The sequence below is a fragment of the Vigna unguiculata genome, chromosome 6 (assembly GCF_037176805.1).
Source record: "Vigna unguiculata cultivar grain cowpea cultivar isolate G323 ecotype 2 chromosome 6, ASM3717680v1, whole genome shotgun sequence".
Lineage (NCBI taxonomy): Eukaryota > Viridiplantae > Streptophyta > Magnoliopsida > Fabales > Fabaceae > Vigna > Vigna unguiculata.
Genome location: NC_140797.1, coordinates 40738627 through 40757755, shown reverse-complemented (window position 1 = coordinate 40757755; position 19129 = coordinate 40738627). Strand labels below are relative to the sequence as shown.

General features: G+C 30.6%; 2 protein-coding genes and 1 non-coding gene across 3 annotated transcripts; all 3 read right to left on the bottom strand.

Moving 5' to 3' along the window:
* Positions 1–51: 51 nt before the first annotated feature.
* TRNAT-UGU (transfer RNA threonine (anticodon UGU)) lies at positions 52–123 on the bottom strand. Its single transcript has one exon. It is a non-coding gene; the product is annotated as a tRNA-Thr (tRNA).
* Positions 124–3429: 3306 nt separating this feature from the next.
* LOC114187496 (putative N-acetyltransferase HLS1-like) lies at positions 3430–5684 on the bottom strand. Its single transcript, XM_028075756.2, has 3 exons — positions 5433–5684; positions 5122–5252; positions 3430–4384 (listed from the first exon to the last, which is right to left on the bottom strand). Exons 1-3 carry the CDS (start codon positions 5664–5666, stop codon positions 3508–3510), a joined length of 1242 nt encoding a protein of 413 aa, XP_027931557.2. The 5' UTR covers positions 5667–5684; the 3' UTR covers positions 3430–3507.
* Positions 5685–11439: 5755 nt separating this feature from the next.
* Positions 11440–17879, bottom strand: LOC114188989 (aldehyde dehydrogenase 22A1-like). Its single transcript, XM_028077685.2, has 15 exons — positions 17605–17879; positions 17475–17518; positions 17051–17155; positions 16348–16475; positions 16009–16131; positions 15490–15643; positions 15148–15251; positions 14989–15067; positions 14601–14696; positions 14359–14496; positions 13077–13292; positions 12766–12827; positions 12550–12679; positions 11998–12141; positions 11440–11907 (listed from the first exon to the last, which is right to left on the bottom strand). Exons 1-15 carry the CDS (start codon positions 17714–17716, stop codon positions 11749–11751), a joined length of 1794 nt encoding a protein of 597 aa, XP_027933486.2. The 5' UTR covers positions 17717–17879; the 3' UTR covers positions 11440–11748.
* Positions 17880–19129: the final 1250 nt, after the last annotated feature.

The following is a 19129-nucleotide window of genomic DNA, read 5'->3' as shown; positions in this document are numbered from 1 at the left end:
AGATAAAAAAAAGAACAAAAAAACAAAAAAAAGGATAAAATTAAAATATTTTGCCCCCATGCAGGATCGAACTACAGACCTTCAGTTTACAAGACTGACGCTCTACCACTGAGCTATAGGGGCGTGAACGTTCATTCCTTAATTAATAATTAATTTATTTAAAGGAAACTCTTTTATGCAATCATTTATTGACTTCCCATGAAATGTCTAAAATTTAAAATATTGTATTCATAAAACTGAAAAATTAGTTAACAAATCAGTAAATTAGTAGCACTTTTTAACTCCAAGCTTTTCACTTTGAATTTGTAATATTTTGTTGAGTTAAATATAAAGTATTCACATATTTATATGATTTTATTGATCCGTAAACTAAAACAATCTATATATTTTTTAATCATAAATTCAAAATGTCAGTATAATTTCCTTTTAAAAATTTATAATTTTCATGTTAATGACCCATAAATGATTTTTGGTATAGATAGTCTTACAATTTTTCATTCTGATCAATAGAGGGCAATGTATGAGTCCTGATTGAATTGGTAGAAAAAGTAAATTGCAAGAAAATATTAGTATGAAAAAAAAAAGTTAAAAAATTAGTGACAATAAGAATTTAAATATAACTTTTAAAATAATCCATCACTCTCATTCATCCACTTTTTTCATTCATGACACTTTCATTTCATTTTTTATTCTCTTTCTGCCTTTTTCCCTGATTATTTATTATACTTATACTCTTTTATCCAATTTTATTTCCATCACTTTTTCTTCTTCCGATGTCCAACAAAAAAAAATCATTTTCTATCACTAATTTTCATGCTATGTTTTCGAAATCCAATTTACAGAAGATTTTTCTAATTTGGGTTTATAAGCTATATAAACCCTTTTCACCTTTAGCAGATTTCTACCAATAATTCAAGGAGTTAAAATAATATAATTAATTGAAATATAATTTCAGCTTATAATTTTTGTGTAGACTTTGTTCTTTGCATTTTTATGAATGTTATATGCAAATTATTAATACCAAAATTTAAAATCTTATCTTTTATAATTTTTTATTTGTTTGAAGATTTATTAATTAAAAAAAGAAACGCAATGTTGTGGGAGTTTGAAATACCATGAAATATTTTTGAAAGCTGATTATTGACCCAACAATAATGGTTTCATAACAAGGAGGTTTTATTAACCTCAAGAGGTAATTGAGGTTCTATAAATTTCAAAGAAGTAAATGTGATTTTAAACCGCGAGCAGTACCAAGGATTTTAAACTGCAGGTATTTGTTAGCGATGCATTTAACAAATCGTCAGGAACACCTTTAACAAAGGTTCAAACTTTTAGAAACAAAAATAATAACTTAGTTAAAAACAATTAGTTTTGTAGAGTATAGAAACAAACCAAAGATTATTATGTTAGGTTTAGATAAGTTTTAATTTTCTTCTAAATTTGTTTATCTTTAATTAAATTCTTATTAAAATTTTTATTTACTATGTATTACAAATTTTTATATTTTTTAATTGAGTCTTAATCATTTAATTTTTGATTTATCGGATGAAGTGATTATTATAGTAAACATTCGTTTAAGTTTGCACTCATTTAAATTCGCATTCTGCTTAAATCCGTAATTGAATAAGGAGAATTCTCAGACCAATAATGCTGTGACTTTATTTTCAAATCAAATCACGTAAAGTTATTTGATGATTATTTTGAATTCGTTCACATGTCATTGCTGATTTATCATTGTGTAAGATGCGACAAAGGTCGAAGAACACATCCTTAGCTTGATTTAATTACTGCGATGATAAAGAAAGAATCTTTCAACTCACTAGTCAATAAAATAAAATAACAAGTTCCTCCTTTAACATATCTCTTGTATCTCATACTTCTCATATTTTCATAATTTTTACAAATTTTCGACACTCATAATATTTGATATAGTAATTATATGACTCATAATATTCTATATTGTAATATAACTCATAGATACAAACTTAAACAAATGTTTACGTATATATTATACCTCACCATCTTAGTTCTTTTGTTTGTCACCGTAGATTAATAAATGTGAGGTTCATCAGTGCATAAAATCTGAAATTTATAAATAGGTAGAGGCCAGAAAAAAAAAGAAAATAACGGAGAAGAGAAAAGTCATATTACCCCATCAACCAAAAACTTAATTAAAATATATAAAAGATTTGATTATAATAAATAATGTTTTTAATAAAAATACACAAATTTTAAAGAGAATTTAAACCATCACATTATAAAAATTATGTGATCATATTAAAAAAAATAAATTGACCATACCAAAATTTAGTGATTATATTGATCTTCAAATAGTGAATATATTTATTATCATGGCTCTATTTTCTTGTTTATCTACTTAATGTTTCATATTTCTATTTTTATTTCTAAATTTTATTATCAATTTTTGATTAAATTATCAATAAATGCTAATCATTTATTAAATTTATTACTTAATATATAGGTGAAATGATATTAACTATAAAAAGACGAGATACTTATCTTTTTCTTCCATCTTTTATAATTTTTATCTATTTTTATTTCAATAGTAATATAAGTAATAAAATATAATAAATAATGAAAATTTATTAAACATGATTTATTATTAACAAGGAGAAAAATATAAATCTAATATCTCTCTTAATGCAATTTTCAAAATTCTGTTAAAACACGAGCATAACCCTCCATGTCATGTTTATCATTCCTCGAAGTTTACCTTACTTATTATGAACCCAATAATTCTAATTCACATTTTTATTATATTTTAATATATGAAAAAATATATTTAAACAACATTATAGGAAAAATAATGAAGGATTGACATTTGAAATGATTTTTATGATAAAATTAAATTACATTCAAAGTGTCTATTCACAAAAAAGAATAGACTTTTAAATGTTAACTGAAAAGAAATTAAATCATGATCATTATTTGTAATCAAAGTAAAATTTAAGAACCAAAATAAAATAAATTAAGGTTCTGGTTGTGTATTCAAAGAAATAGGAAAACTGAAAACTCTATTTATTTTTTGTTTTCATTTTTAAATTAACCCTTCTTGGTCACGAGGGTGATAAAACAGATATGACATAAAAGGACAATGAACAGTGCTAACCATGAATGAAATTGCATTAAGCATGTAAAATCCTAAAAACATATCTGGTCCTTTTTACCAAGCTTTTTTGATAGCTGTGCATGAAGTTAATATCAGTTCGTTTTCTGGTTTATCAGTTTTTCTTACAAGATTCGTGATGTGTGAACTGTTCAGCAAATTAATGGCCAAAAAGGAATATAAATTTGGATTTGAAACATGACAGACCTAACAACATTCATAGAAAGGAGGAAAAACCGATATAGCGGAGAATACTAATATATTAACACTTAATATGTAACTAAGTTGTTTCTTGACTAAAATCAACAGATTTTTCATCTGACAGAGATCATGTAGAAGCTAATTTAGGTCAACACATGGAACCCTTGAAGATTATAAACCTAAAAATCTCTAGGGTCAACAAACACATTTCCCACTTGTCTCATCAATATTTCATCAATGTTTTCATCAACGTGGGTTGAAAGTCTCTTTGTGTACCATAGATCATCGATACACGAGATGGAATCTGTTTGAGGAACATGGTTGGCAAGTGGATCACCAAACCCTAACTCAGTTATAAACACCTTACAGTCCCTCATTCCTTCTCCCACTCTTGATGTGAATCTCCACATAGATTCCATGAGCTCTCCAAGGTTCTCTCCCTGTCCATAGATTCCATAAAGAAAGAGGAAACCAAAGGATCTACAAAGTGAGTTACTCACCGACATTTTGAGACAAGGGAAAACTCTCTCTCTTGCATGATTTAAGGTTGTAAGAAGAAACCTTACTAGTTGAGACCTTCTGATTTGAAGCTTGTAAGCTTCACAAGTGTTCCAAATACTAAAAATTACCCATGATGAGTTTGAAGTTTCACTGCTAATGAGATCTTCTTCATTATCTACCTTGCTTCGCAAATTGAGCCAGCCCTCCCTCTTATAATAACTTACCCATGTGCCTACGCTGAGTTTCTCCTTCAGAATAACGTCCATGTCTAGTGGATACAAATCTTTGGTTTTCAAGGTTCTTCTGTATAACGAAATTGCTAGATCTATGTCCACTTTCTCTATTTTTATGTCCCTGGAAATGTGCTTTGTGATGGAACTAATTGGTTGGACAAATATGACAAGTGAGCTTAGGTTCACATAATTGCATTTGATTGTGAATAGGTTTTTAGAAGCATCATTGTCCTTTTCAGTGGCTAGGAATGCATACTCAGCTCCATTTCTCACCATCCATTCTTCAACTGCAGCAATAAGTCTCAGTGCAACCCCCTTTCTCCTGCAGATATCGAAATGTTTTCTCAATTCACTACAAATTAGGGTTTTAAAACAATGTCCGCAACTTATTGCTTTCAACTAAGTTCAAAATTCAGGTACATCTTTTTATAAGCAAATTTTTTTATCATAGAGCAAAGTAGAAAAGTTATTCAAACCCTGTGCGAGATAAAGGCATACATGGGTTAGGAATAGGTTAGTCAAAGGTGTATAATATGAAAATGCAAATGACAGCTTATTCTATCTCAATAGAAGACAAACAAATTGACAGATAGGTACACTGCAATAAAGGAGAATCTGAAATCTCTATCAGGTGAAGGAAATTATCACGGATGGGAAATGAAAAGCCTCACAATGTGTAGTTTGAATAGGAAAAGGTGTTCACATAGCAACAGTGGTTCTGATATCTAGCAGCATGTTCCTATACATCATTCTGTCAAAGTGTATTGAGATACCAATGAGCAAGAAAATTGAGATGGAAAAGATGAAATATTTTAAGAGATGATAGTTCAGATAAGGTGTGTATATAATAGAGCTTCACCCAGCTAAGGTAGACATGCTGCTTTTGTAATCATGTAAATACCATATATAAATATATCTAATACAGTTGCAAAAAAGAAAAATTCTAACCCACTCACAAGATCATTTCAGAGGATGAAAGAAGATAAATTCAGGATTATTAAAACACTAACCAGAAAACAAAAATAGATCTTTTTAGGTACAAATGAAAGTGAGTATTACCTGTAAGAAGGAGAGACTCTGAGGCCTAGGATGTAACCCATCTTCAAGAGTGACCCAGAAAGAGTCCCTACATTCTTAATGACTCCTCTAACCACTCCAACTAGTTCCTTGCTCTCTAGAAGCTCAGCTACCTGAAAGTCATTAGATAAACCATTTATGTATATGTATGTTTTGGAAATATATGTGTTTCATGGTAGAAAAGTGAAGAACAGTTTATGAAAATCTGCAGAAAAGCAAGTTTGAATTTATGTGGAGTATTTGAAAAGCAAGAATGTGAGGTGGAAGGTAGGGATATGATGATAGTCACCCACCAGCATTACACGAAGAGGGAAAAACCTAATCCTAGATAAAGGGTCACCCATCATGTTGGTAAAAATGGAGACCACCTTTTTAGCTCCAATCTCAGAGTTCCTCTCTAGTTTTCTCACCATTTTAACATCTTTATCTTCGTTATATTCTCTTATAAGAATCTTGCTCCTTGTACGGTCAACCATTTCTTCTCTTTGGCTAAATGAAGCAAGTGAGGAAGTGGGAATGGAAATCATTATGGGATCTTTCTTGATTTGGATCTATGCAGACCAACATTCACATTGAACCCTTATATATGGCGAACTATTGTTTTCTTTTATTCCTTCCTCATTTTCTTCTGTTGTCGTCACTTGAACACAATAACATACTATATTTTCCAACACATGAATTGATGCACCCGTTGAAATTATCATTGTCCTGTTCGTTTTTTCTTTCTATTTCAAAACTGATCTGATGCAGGAACAGTGATTAAAGTTGTAAAGTCCCACGTTGTAAGAATGATGCTCTGTGAAGTAAAATGCACCGATCCAGGCTTAATATATATCCAAATTCTTGGTAATATAGCCCTTCTAGATAAAAATAAACTCCAAAAGAATTTCACTAAGAAATATATACTAGGATAAAATCTAATAACAATATAATCAAATTTATATATACATTTTCCCTTATAATAAACTATTTTTCTAGTTTTACTCTTCATATATAAAAAGTTTTTAAAACAGTTATTGTGGAATTTCGGTTGTTTATTTGGTCTTAGTTGTGTTGTTTTAATTCCTGTAAAATACTCTTTCTTTTTGTTTTGGTAATATTGTAATAAAAATAAAAAAAACTAACATATTTTATTTTAATAAGACTAACTAAATTAACAAATTATTATAAAAATAAAAAAAAAGCATTAAAAAAACTAACACAAAAAAATAAAGATCAAAATAATTTTTCTACAGTTTGAAGTGGGATATTATAAACAACAAAAACATATTTAAACTTATTCATTAATTAAAAATTTGAAGTTGAGTTTGTAATTAATTTTTAATTATGTACATAATTTTAAGTATGATTGATTTCTAACACGAACAATTCTCTAAGTGCATCTTTTTCTTTTGAAAGAGTCAAATTTGATTTGCTGCTCAATATTGGTTTCATTCTAATAACCCCTCTTGTCACAGAGCAAATTGGGTCCCTGTGTTTGTTCTTACAATTGAACTAAATATAATTTTCATGTTAAAAAAACGCTAACGAACTAATCCCAATGCTGCATAATAATAAAAAAGCTGACCTATAAACATGCATCAACAACCAACTACAAGAGACAACACATAACCTTAAATTATGAACACACATCATCAACTACTTTGTAATAAGAGAACACATATTTTGTTTTATATATCCACAATTATGTATTATTTTCAGTAAATAATATAATAGTCAAGAATATGATGTATAATACAACTTTTTCCTATTCAGGTATAATTGACAATTAGAATATGATCACATGTTCATGTAGTTTTGTTTTGTTGTATTAGAAGTCTCTACCACATTTTAAGCAAATAAATAAATAATTAATGAAAAACATTTTAATTCAAATGTGAGTATAAATAATTAGTGTTTCTGTGATTTCAGCTTTGTATTTTTTTTTTCAATCTATATGTTTTTTAGCATTAAACAGTCCCTGGGTTTCTACTTTGAGTAGTTAACTAGCTAGATCTTAGATTTAATTATTCATAATATCAGCATATATTTTATTCTAAACATAATTTTTCATATTATATTGTTTGTGGAAATCAATTTTAAAATGATATTCTCTTTTTGTATGCGGATTGAGATAAATCAAACGCTTCATTTAATTATATTTATGTTTAATAATAAAAAATTTAAGTATCAGATAAGGTAATAGATTACTTTCTACTTTCTTTTCTTTTATCAGAAGTAATCAATTAATTTACAAAGTTTTTTTATTACCTCCATTCTAAGAAAATTGTAGTTTTAATCATACGAAGAAGTTTCAAAATGACTGATATTTTTATTTTTCAAATGAAATATTATTTTTTTCTCCTTCTTACGTCTCCAAATCAATAACTCCCTCTTTCTTATTCAAAATCATTTATTCACAAAAAGAGTGAGTTTATTTCAATAAATTGATTTCTCCATTATTATTATTATTATTCTAAATAGAAATAACTTCACAGGTAGTATTTGTTAATGGTTATTAAAACAGAGACACAGAGCATTTTGAAAAGTTTGCAAATGAAAATATTAAACTCCATTAATAAATACATTATTGTTGGGTTTTTATATTTCTTCATATGTCTTGTTTATATATGGGTTATGATTATAATCCTCAAATATTGTGGTTTCATATGGATTATATAATATTAGTATAAAGTATTTAACATCACTTTAACTCCAAAATCTTAAGACAATAATGTTGTAGATCTTTATTTTTATATAATATTTAATTTTTTTTATTAATATGATATTTTTTATTCACACCTGAACTATTTTCAAAAATTATTAACTCCTCTGGTTGTGACCCGAAGTCAAAGCCAGAATTTGTGATAATCTACTGAAGCTGTTTCTCACTAGTCATTGTGGAAAATGTTTGTAATGTACCTCAATACATTGTATCCCAAACACTCCTACATGAACAGGTGCATGTCTTTTGTCATATATAATGATCAGAATAGAGATTATATGTGAGATTGTCTGATAGGAATCATCACATATTCAACATTTTTTTTTTAATTTTAAATATTATTTTCCTGTGCTCAAGAACCAAAATCATGGTTGTACTTATTTCTTTTGCAACCAATAGTATTTTTTGAGAGAGAAAATGATGGTGCTCATCTGTTTATAGATAAAATCATGCAAAACTATCGCACATATAGATGGATTTTGAAGTTACTTGCCGACAAGACTTTTTATTCTTAATAAATAGCTTTTGGATTGTTGAACAAAGAAACTACAACAGGAGCACAAAGCTACAGTGTTCCTCCCCCAACTCAGGCAAATCCCGATTCCTTGGTTTCATGTTATGGACACTTTGTCCATATTTTCTTCATTCAATAACAGAAAACTATAGTATTCAACGTCAAAGTACAGACATTTACAAATAGTTAATGTGTCGTGTGGCATTCATGACAGACACGTATATGTTTATTTGTGTGTATATAGGGCACTGACTATAACTATATTTTTCAATTTCTCAAATTATTTTCTCATTTTAAACGTCCCTACATATAAAAATATCGCAATGATTGAATAGATACTGCAATTATAGTCATATTCTTACTTCTAAAATATTAACTCTATCAGGATTTGTAGGTTCTTTACATTAATTTTATATCTTCTTATATATGATACTTAAACTCAGACTTGAATTCCCAACATTACTGTGTGAATACATAGGTATATAAAAATTAGAATTTATTATATATAAATTAGACAATATATAACTAAGATGAGGGCATGCAGAGAAATGTTGAATAAGCTTACATTACATCATAGAGGCGGCAAATACTGAAATAAGAAAGAGGAGAGCACGTGATTAGATGAGGGTACTGCCGGAGGAGGAAGAATGGGATACAGTTCAATAACTCTCTGAATATTCGTTCTTTTCTTGGCTCTTCTCTTAGCTTAGTCACTAAACTAATAATTGCTGTGTCCTTCACCACCTGCTTCAGAGATTGTCATCGAAAGCAACTTTGTAAATGACAGAAAATACCGTAAAACATGGAGTTATGGCAATGTCATTTGTCAGATTCCTATTTTGTTGTCTCAATTTTCTGTTATGCTACCAAAGAACTTATCATTTCTGACTACCAGTTTAATTATTGATACTTCCAGCACTGAAGATCTTGTGAAAATTTCTGGGTTCTCTTCTGCGCCACCTTGCTTTATAATTTTTCTCATGTTTCAGCGTGCCAATAAGTAGTCTTTGGCCCTTAGCTGTTCTTCTTCCAATAAACCTCATCCTGCATTTCCCCAATTCATGCCAACTCTATTAAAACTTGTGCCTTCCATCTTCAAAATCTATTCACTTTTTCAGAATTAATTAGAGAAGTGATAATTACAAAAAATAACAGATAAAGGGAAACCTAACCACGTGTCTCTTATCAGGTAGGGTTTCCAAGGACAGGTGTAAGCAAACATAGGATTTGTTTCGATTACAAATTTTGTTGATGAGAAGAAGGAATCGGAGCATACATATATTATGTACAACCTATAAAACTTTTACAATATATGCCAACCCTTATGAATTCATATATTATGTACAACTTATAAAAACCTCTTACTCTATGCCAACCCTAATGAATTCATATTTTATATGTCCTATTATTTGAATTATTAAACTTACGGTGGCAGTTCCAGATATAATGGTATTTTATTAAAGTAATATGTTTCCCTGGCATCTAAACAATAGTTACATTAATTACACATCTATTTTTGTTTCTCTAGTTTCTTTGGAATCATATTATGTGTCCCTACTTTTATTTATGCATTGATCAGGATACTTCATATTAATTCGGTATCAAGTAATCTTTCTCTATTTTATGTAGCTGTCATGATATATAATGATCTTATTTCACTAAATTATTTTAACACTTGTTTCTCCAAATCTAAAAATAATTTGATAAAAACTAATGACAGTTGCACATTAAGTCATAGTATCGTGTTATATTTAGTAAAAGCATCACACTATAATGGAAGGATATTTAGCATTTATTTGAGATGTGAAGTTGAGAATTAGGGTTTCAAAAGGGTTCAAAAATTAAGGATTGTTTGTTTTTTATGGTTTGGATTTTGACCGTGATTTATGGTTCATTTTCTTGCCATGGAATGTTGTTGACTGTGTTTTGGACCCTAGTTCGATGGTTTGTTTGATTTATGCAACGAGAGTTATTGTTTTTGCTTATTTACATCTTCAACTCCAAAATTTCGAACCCCCCTTGTCTTTTTGTTCTACACTGTCAAAATATATGTAACTTTCTCAAGCTAATAGCATTTTTCCATGTCATTAACACTTCAAATTAACAGTCCAGATGCTAATTTGTATCTGACCACAGTTGATAAGAGAAAATAAAAACAATGACAAACAATAATTAAGAAACTTTCACTGGTTAATAAATTATTGAAAGACTAAAAATGAAATTTGTGAAAAGATGATACAATAACTATACAGACAGTATGAATGTCCAAATTTAAACACAAGTCAGTTTTTTTAGCCAAATCACAAATAAATGCAAAATGTCATGATACTATAAAGACAAGAACTTGTTTGTGAATAATTTTTTATCTAAGATGAAAGGTGCGTAAAGCGAAAAAAAAAATAAATCTAGTCTTCACTTTTAACTTCACATGCCTTTATTTTAAAAGCGGAAAATACCTTTGTCAAAAACCAATTTCAAGTTTTAAAAACTGGAGCAAGATAGAGAAATATTAATTTGTTGGGAATTTCAAAACCGAGAAGACGTTTTCAAAATCCTTCTATTTCACGGTAACAGTGTTGCAAATGAGTGATTTCATTGATGAAAGATTAAAAATAAATTTCTAAACCCCAAACACTCGTCACCCGCAACCATATTCTTCCACACTATAATTTCACACCCTTCATTTTTTCAATGTAACTGAACACAAGAACCACCTATTCTTTGTCTAGTGAGGCTACTCACCGACAGTATCTGTTTTTCACCCAACAATGTCGAGAGTGGAGCACCACAAGAACCAGCAGACATTGGCAAAGCACCCCACAGAGGCGTCATAGGACGGTGCCCCAAGTCTCATAGACTCATGCCCCAGATAAACTAAGGTTTTCAAATTCAAGTTCTCAAATAACTTGTTTTTATTTTCATTAAAAACAGTTCCTTAAAAGAATGCCATAAATTAGTTTTAAAAACAAAAACAAATGCATCAAGCAAGCCAAAGTGTTTATGAATCAAATAATCAAACCACAATGAGTAGTAAAATGTCAAATTTCATAATATGAGAGGAGGTGAAGTGTTTTTGAGCTGCACCAAGGGAGGATAAAGTAATTTAACCGTAAAACTACATTGATTTAATAAAAGAAAAAGACACCAGAATGGTAGTAGTATGGTGTAATTTCATCAACATATTGATATAAAATTCATATGATCGTCATCAGACAAGTAGCCCAGTATTGTCATCGAATAAGCACAGCAACATGGCAGTAGTGAGTAATGGCTAAAGCTCAAATTACAGTTGGATTCTGGGAGATAAACGACAAACCAAAAGCCCTAAATTATTTGACCATGATGATGATATGAATATGAACCATTTGGAATGTTACCCGTCCTGACACTGTTAATCATCTTTCTTTTTTCTACTGCCACGTAGAGAGCTCTGCTCAGTAAGCATTTTCAGCACGTTAACCAATGCTTGCAAACGGTCCCATAGGCTGAGCCCGAATAGTGCTTCAACAAGCGATTCCTGGAACTCAAATCCATTTTCTGCAACAGGATACTATTGCAGAGAAAAGAACCATCTCAGTATAACTTTCCTCTCCAAACGAAGTAAAATAATATACAATTATGAAAGGTTTTCCTGAATAACCTGAAGAGGCTTCGGTATCACGGTTTTGATGAATGGCCACCATCTATCTTCAACAACAGCTTTTACAAGGCAGCATGCCCGCAAACCTTCTGCACCACCAAATCGTCCAAATCCACTTTGTTTCACACCCCCGAATGGCAGCGACTTAAATAATGGAAAATACACAATTAATACAACTTTAGTTCAGTGGAAATTATAATTAGATGTAACCTAGGTTGAGTAGGGAACATATCCTAGCCATTTGGCTAAAAGAACTGCAGAATTACAAGCCAAAAAACCAATAAAATAATTAAACTCTCCTCATACAACATTCATATATATTATAACTTAAACCAGAAGTTCCATCCAAAGGGGCATTTTTGTGGCAAAGTAGTCGATACAGTAAATTAAAACAGTAAAGAAATTGCCTTTTCTCATGAATAAGCCAATAGTTGGTTCCATAGCCAAATTGGCAAATAATATAGCATAGATCATATCACTGCTACTAAAGTCCTTTAGGGTCAACCCCCTTCTGAGAGAGAGATAACGATAAAATAGTAAAATAAAATTTACCTGACACATGTATGTCGCACCAAAATCATTAATCGCTGCAATCCCACAATGTATCTGGGAAGCTATATCTCTAGCCCGGCTCTGACTGCCTGAGAAAACAGCACATCCAAGCCCAAATTTTGAATCATTTTGTATATGGGTTGGAGTACCCCAAGTACTCCACTATACATATAAATACTTATACTTTGCCGATCAAAAAAAAAAAGAAAAAAATTTGCAAGCCTCACAACCTCTTCATCGGAGCTAAATTTCATAATTGGCACGATTGGTCCAAAGGCCTAGAAAGAAGTCATTGAAATAGAGTAGTGAATTTAGAGAAAGATATTCTTGAATATAAATGCATAGTTGCATTACATATATGACACGAGACACAACAATTATCCATATCTAAAAATCTCCAATGCCTTCTAGTCAAGATATGAACAATTTCTTCTATGATCAAAATGCAACATAGATGGTTGATAACGTAACACATGAAAACAAGAACAAAACAATTATTGTGGCAAAGAAAACACCAAGTTTTCTACCTCTTCCTGCATCAATCTCATTGAGTGATTCACATTCACAATCACCGTAGGGGGGAAATATTGATCAACTGCACCTTCACCTATATGTCCAAAACTTCCTCGTGCAATAATTTCAGCTCCTTTCTCTAAAGCATCATTTATAAGGCTTTGAAGCTTTTCAGAATGCGCATGCATACATAAAGCTCCCATATCATATTTTCCAGCAAGTGGTGGGCCCTGCAAGAAATCAATAACTGAAAAGCTTTAGGAAAGAGAGTTCTTAATACTAAATAGTTCTGAAGGAGACGTCTATTCTCCAATAAGTGAAAAGGGTTCTTGATAGTACAGTTGCAATTGTCAATTTGGCACGTAACCTACATATTAACTCTAACGAGAAATGATAGGTTGACACCCACATTTGACCATTTTTTTTACCACCTTCATGGGTTACAAGTTAATTTGTCTTAAGTTACAAGTTAATTTTAAGGTGGTAAAAAAAGTGGTCAAATGTGGGTGTCAACCTATCATTTCTCTAACTCTAACTAACTCCTAAAATGAATCCTCTTTTATTGACCCACCAAATAAGTTTGTTGAAAAAGCCTTAGTCCCCAAAGCCCTCACTTAAAGTGGTTTAGGATTAGGGCCAAAATGGATTTGGCCTAGTGCAACACTAAAAAAAGACCTTAATTTACAAATACTTTTCAAAATTGTACAAGTCCCTAAAACATTATAAATTGCAAGCTAACCTATACATATTTTATATTAGTTATAAATTAGTCCTTAACTTTTATTATTTGCAACTTAATTGCAAGGTTAGACTCAACCCAACCTGTCTAGACCCAACTCAATCAATTTGCTAGTTGACCAGAAAATTACTTACATATCAATTTCAAGCGTTTAAAGATATAAAAATTCATGTGTATCTGTTTCAAGAGAGATGAGATACAGAGCCAGTATTTTATTTGATGCAAATAGTTTAACTCTGAAAAGCTTATTGGGGCTACAAACTTTAAAAGGGACAATGTAAACATATCATGAATCATATGAACATCTGTTGGGTTCTATTATTTGTTTCTGGTTGAGTCATTCTTGCCCTCTACAATTGGGGTTTATCCCTATCTTTTTCTGTAACAAATATTTAGTTCCTGTCAAGGTCCCAGAATTTCGTTCATGACTAGAGCAGATGTAAAGACAAGCTGATTGATTACTGAAATAGCAATTCTGTAACAATAAACTCATTGAATTAAAAAGAGAGATGCAGCAGTTACATTTTACAAATTAAATGTTTAAAGGGAAACTTAACAGCTGTAACAGATTTTATAATTTTGGTAACTTTACTGACAAAGGATGCATATACGTTCCTGTGGACATAAAATCGCTCAGCCCCAGCACAGTTCTGCCCACTTGCCTGAAGAACAGCCCTGACAGCAATTTGAGCAACCTATACTCAGCAGATCAGCCAGTTAAAACTATGGCACTCAAGAATGAATATTCCAACAAGTTGCAAGGTTAACATTTTCCAGCCAAGTTGGAAAAGATTCATACATGATCCACATCTACATCTTCACAAACAATAAATGCATCTTTTCCACCAAGCTCCAGTGTAACTGGTATAAGTTTCTCGGCAGCATTGCTCATTATCTATATAAAAGAATGCAGCAAATCATCAGACACTTATTAAATTAAAAGGTAGATGCTATCCCGTGCATTCGTTCTACCTGAAAGACAGCACTCTAAACCAGAGTTCTACAGCAACTTTGAAGTTACATATACAACTCAGTTAAACAATTTCTGTGTGTACTCTCTTGAATTCCTTTATTAAACATCTACCATGCTTAACTCATTCAGAAGCTTATTTTGTAGAATTGAAACAAAAAAACCATTGTTACTATTATGGAATACAATTTAGAGATGAGTGCCAAAGGAATCATACCATCTTGCCTATCCCAGGTGATCCAACAAAAATGACTTTGTCAACAGAAGACACCAGTGCTTCTCCTGTTTCAGCAAACCTGGTAAGAAAAGCTCTATTAGCTATAGATGCATATGTTACTGAAACCAAAGGGAAGAACGAAGGGTGATAAGGCTATACCCTGTTATCACCTCAACAAGGTCCTCTGGAGCTCCTATAGCAGCAAGGGCTGATTGGATGATTCGGAAGTAAAAGCATCCAGACCAACTTGCATGTTCTGAAACCTACAATCAGAGTCATATGGATTTCTGTCAAATTGAAAACATGATTTTATAGTAACTAGTAAGAGCAGAGGTATTAACCCATGCATTTGTCTCAGTTTTAATATAAGTTTGTCAATGAATGTAATATAATCACTATTAAAGCATATCAGTCAACAATGTTATTCTTGAAAACACGTAGTGCATTCATGGAATGAACAATTTTAGAAAGGTAGATAGCAGGCATTATGTCATTTTATACCTTAATCACAATGCCATTTCCAGAAAAAACTGCTGCCAACATAGGGTTAAAAATGTTGTGGAAAGGATAGTTCCACGACACAATGGCACCAATAACACCAAGGGGATGTAATTCTACTCTAGCTCTCTTATGAAACATCGCTCTTCCAGAGGATCTGTAAGTTTTTTTATTTACCACAAAAAAGAAAAAACTCGTCATGAAAATGCATTAAGAAAATCTGTAATTTTAGCATAAAATATCATTAAGTGTATTAAAAGAGTAATACCTCTTTTCCTAAAATAATCAGTGGAAATTATAAAACACTACAATTTCAGGGCAATAATTTATAAGAACATTATAAAAACCAGGGAAAGATAATATACCAAAGTTACTTTAAGAAGGGAGAAAGTGTCAAATACTGCGGGGTGGAGAAGGACCACGCTGTACCCACTTACAAGAAAAATATATGTATAGATATACTAGTTTTTTGGTCCAAACTGAAAAAAGAGAGAGAAATAGAGAGAAGATCGAGGCAGGTACCGGTACTCAGGCTTTAGGCATTGCTCACCCTCAGACAGCAGCCAATTTATCTTCTCACACGTTGTCATTATTTCCCCAAAAGAGGCATCTACCATTGTCTTCCCAGTATCACGTGAAGATATTCTGGATAAAGCATACGAATTAAAATATACTAAGAAATTTATTAATATTCTTTAGCAATAAGTATAACTCATATATTTTAGACTAATGAATAAAACCATGTGATAGCTAGAACCAAAAGACACTAGGATGTTTCCTAGAATATCAGCATTATGTTAGTTTAAAAAGTACTAACATTTAAATCTTCTTTCAATGACCATGAAGAAGAACTGCACTTACTCGCATATAAGTTCTTGATGTTTAATTATATACTTCAAAAGTATACGCAAAAACTGGCGCCTTTGTTTGAAGCTCGTCTTCGCCCACATCTTTTGTGCCTTCCGTACTTTCTCTACTTGCTCCCTTACCTATTCATACATGCATCACACTTATAGTTAATTATTGCCATACTTTTACTCATAAATCTAGTCAAATTGACAACCAATATTTTATAAACACTTTGTAATAGCATGTTATTGTGAATTGAATAATCAATCCTTAAAACTAGGCACAGGCTTAACAAACATTCATATGCAGGAAAAATAATATTTAAGATCAACGACGGCAAAAAGCAATTTCCATATTTAAGATCAATAAATATACACCTTAAATACAATTCCGTTGAATTGATTTCAACATAGACAAGTATGCAAATGCCAAAATTGAAACTTTAACATACAAGTTTAGCTAGAAGCTAATGCCATGTCAACTTCATCTGATGTGATCAGTTCAACATCATACCCTTATAGACTACTCCAACTTTTCTTAAGCCACAGAAAATTCTAACATTCTTATTCCTAAATATAAAAATTTCTAAACACAAAATGCCGAAGGATAAAAAATTAAGAAAAAAAAGTGTGCATCTTAAAACAAGTAGTGCTTAAACTAGATACTAAAACCATGCATCAGACTATCAGTTCATAATCAGCATAGGCTCACAAACCTCATCGGGCATTAATGCAGGAACATATCCCAAATATTTCATGGTAGCAGGTTCATAGCACTGAACTTTCCCGTTCGATTGCTGTGCCGTTCCCCTTGGAGGCACCTGATTATGAATCAATCATCAATGACATCGAAACAGCCATATACATATTCTCTACAGCACAAAAGGCCAAAATTATAAACCTCTAACTCCAATAGATAATATTCAAAGTGCCACGTCGGGAAGAAGTTAATCCCTAAACTACATCCATGGATTCAATATCACCCATGCATTTTCAATTAATCTGAATTCGGAATTTAAGTTTCAAAGAAAAAGCAAAACTACACGCCTATCAAACAAAACGCGAAAGCCGACATAAAACAAACCATATGACACCACCCAGCGATTTGAAAAATAAAATTGCAGATGCATAAACACTCACATATATGAATCCGTTCTCTTGTGTTTGATTCCCATCATCCAACACTGTGATAGTAATAAAAATAAATTAACATTACATTTTCAGTGTGGCAACAAATTTACGTGCAATAGGGAGTGAAAAAGAAGAGTACCGTCAGAGGAGTCGACGTGAATGGAAGGAACCTTGGGAGGAATGAGAATGAGAAGGAACTTGCAGATGACGAAAGCCAATGCCAGAACGAGCAAGAGCCACCAAAACGCCATTGGAAGAACTTCACAGCAGATTCAGAGAAAAGCAGTTGGCTAGGGTTTAGAGAAGGTTGGGCTGAGTTTGGTTTGATTTTTTGTTTGGAGGAAAATGGTTGAAGAAATGAAGGAATGAGGAGAAAGTTTGCGGGTTGATAAAGGAAACTGTTTGATGCTGTTGTTACCGGGTAGCATTGTACACTTGTACTACATGGGAGTAGTGAAGCACTTCCTACACAGTGACATGTAAACCACAAAAAGTTCAATAAAATAATTAAATATATTATTTATCGCATATTGTTTTGAAACTATATTGTAATAAAAATTAATTATATAAATTAAATGTTTTAAAAATTTATATATTAATTTTTTATAGAATGGAATTTTTCTAATTTAGGTGGAATTATTATATGTTAGTTTTTTTAATGTGTGCTTAATTTTTTTATATTGACATTGTTATTTTAAATTTTATATTGTAAATTTAAAGTGTTTTTAAAAGTAAAATAGGAAAATGATTTGTATATATCAAATAGGAAAAAATCATTTTTTTTTATGATATTTGCACCACAGATAGAATCATATCTACATCAACTAAAATATTTAAACTTTAAAGTTTTTTCACAGATATGGATAATAATAATAATAAATGTATGCTACTTCTTTAAAGACTTTTATTAAACTTTGTTCCACTCTTTCAATAAATTTATTACTTTAATTAAGATACAAAGAATAATTAAAAACAATTTAATAAAAAATTAATTAAAAACACTTAATGTACTGTACACTTAATTAAATTTTAAACTGACAATGATTTATAATAAAGACTACAAACGATTAGAAATTAATGCCATGCATTTAAACCTAATAAATATATTTCTCCGAATCATATCCACGTTAACTAAAATATATTTAAATTTTAAAGTTTCTTCACATCGCAGAGAATTCTGTTTTTATTTTTTTAATTTTACCCTTAATAAGTAATTGTTTATCAATTACAGTTATCCAGTACTTTAAGATATTTTATTAGTATTTAATGATAAAATATTTAATTTATAAAATAATAGTATTTTATAATAATAATAATTTAATAAATTTTTATATTAATAATTTTAATATATTTGATTTTAATTTAGATTTATACGATAATAATTATATTTTTTTTGTATTTTAAAAATTATTGAATACTTTTCGATATGTATATATTATGTATCATGTCTATTATTTTTTTAATTTAACTAAGAAGACATTTTTTTTATGTACTTAAGCTACCTCTACATGTAAAATGATCATCAATGGTGTTAATGTATACTATCCATCTTTCTTATGCCATGTTTTTAATAGCAATATAGTCTCCATGATATCAGGGTTTTGTTTCTTGTCCCGATCAACTCTATCGGGACATGCATTTTAGAAATCGAATAAATACACAAC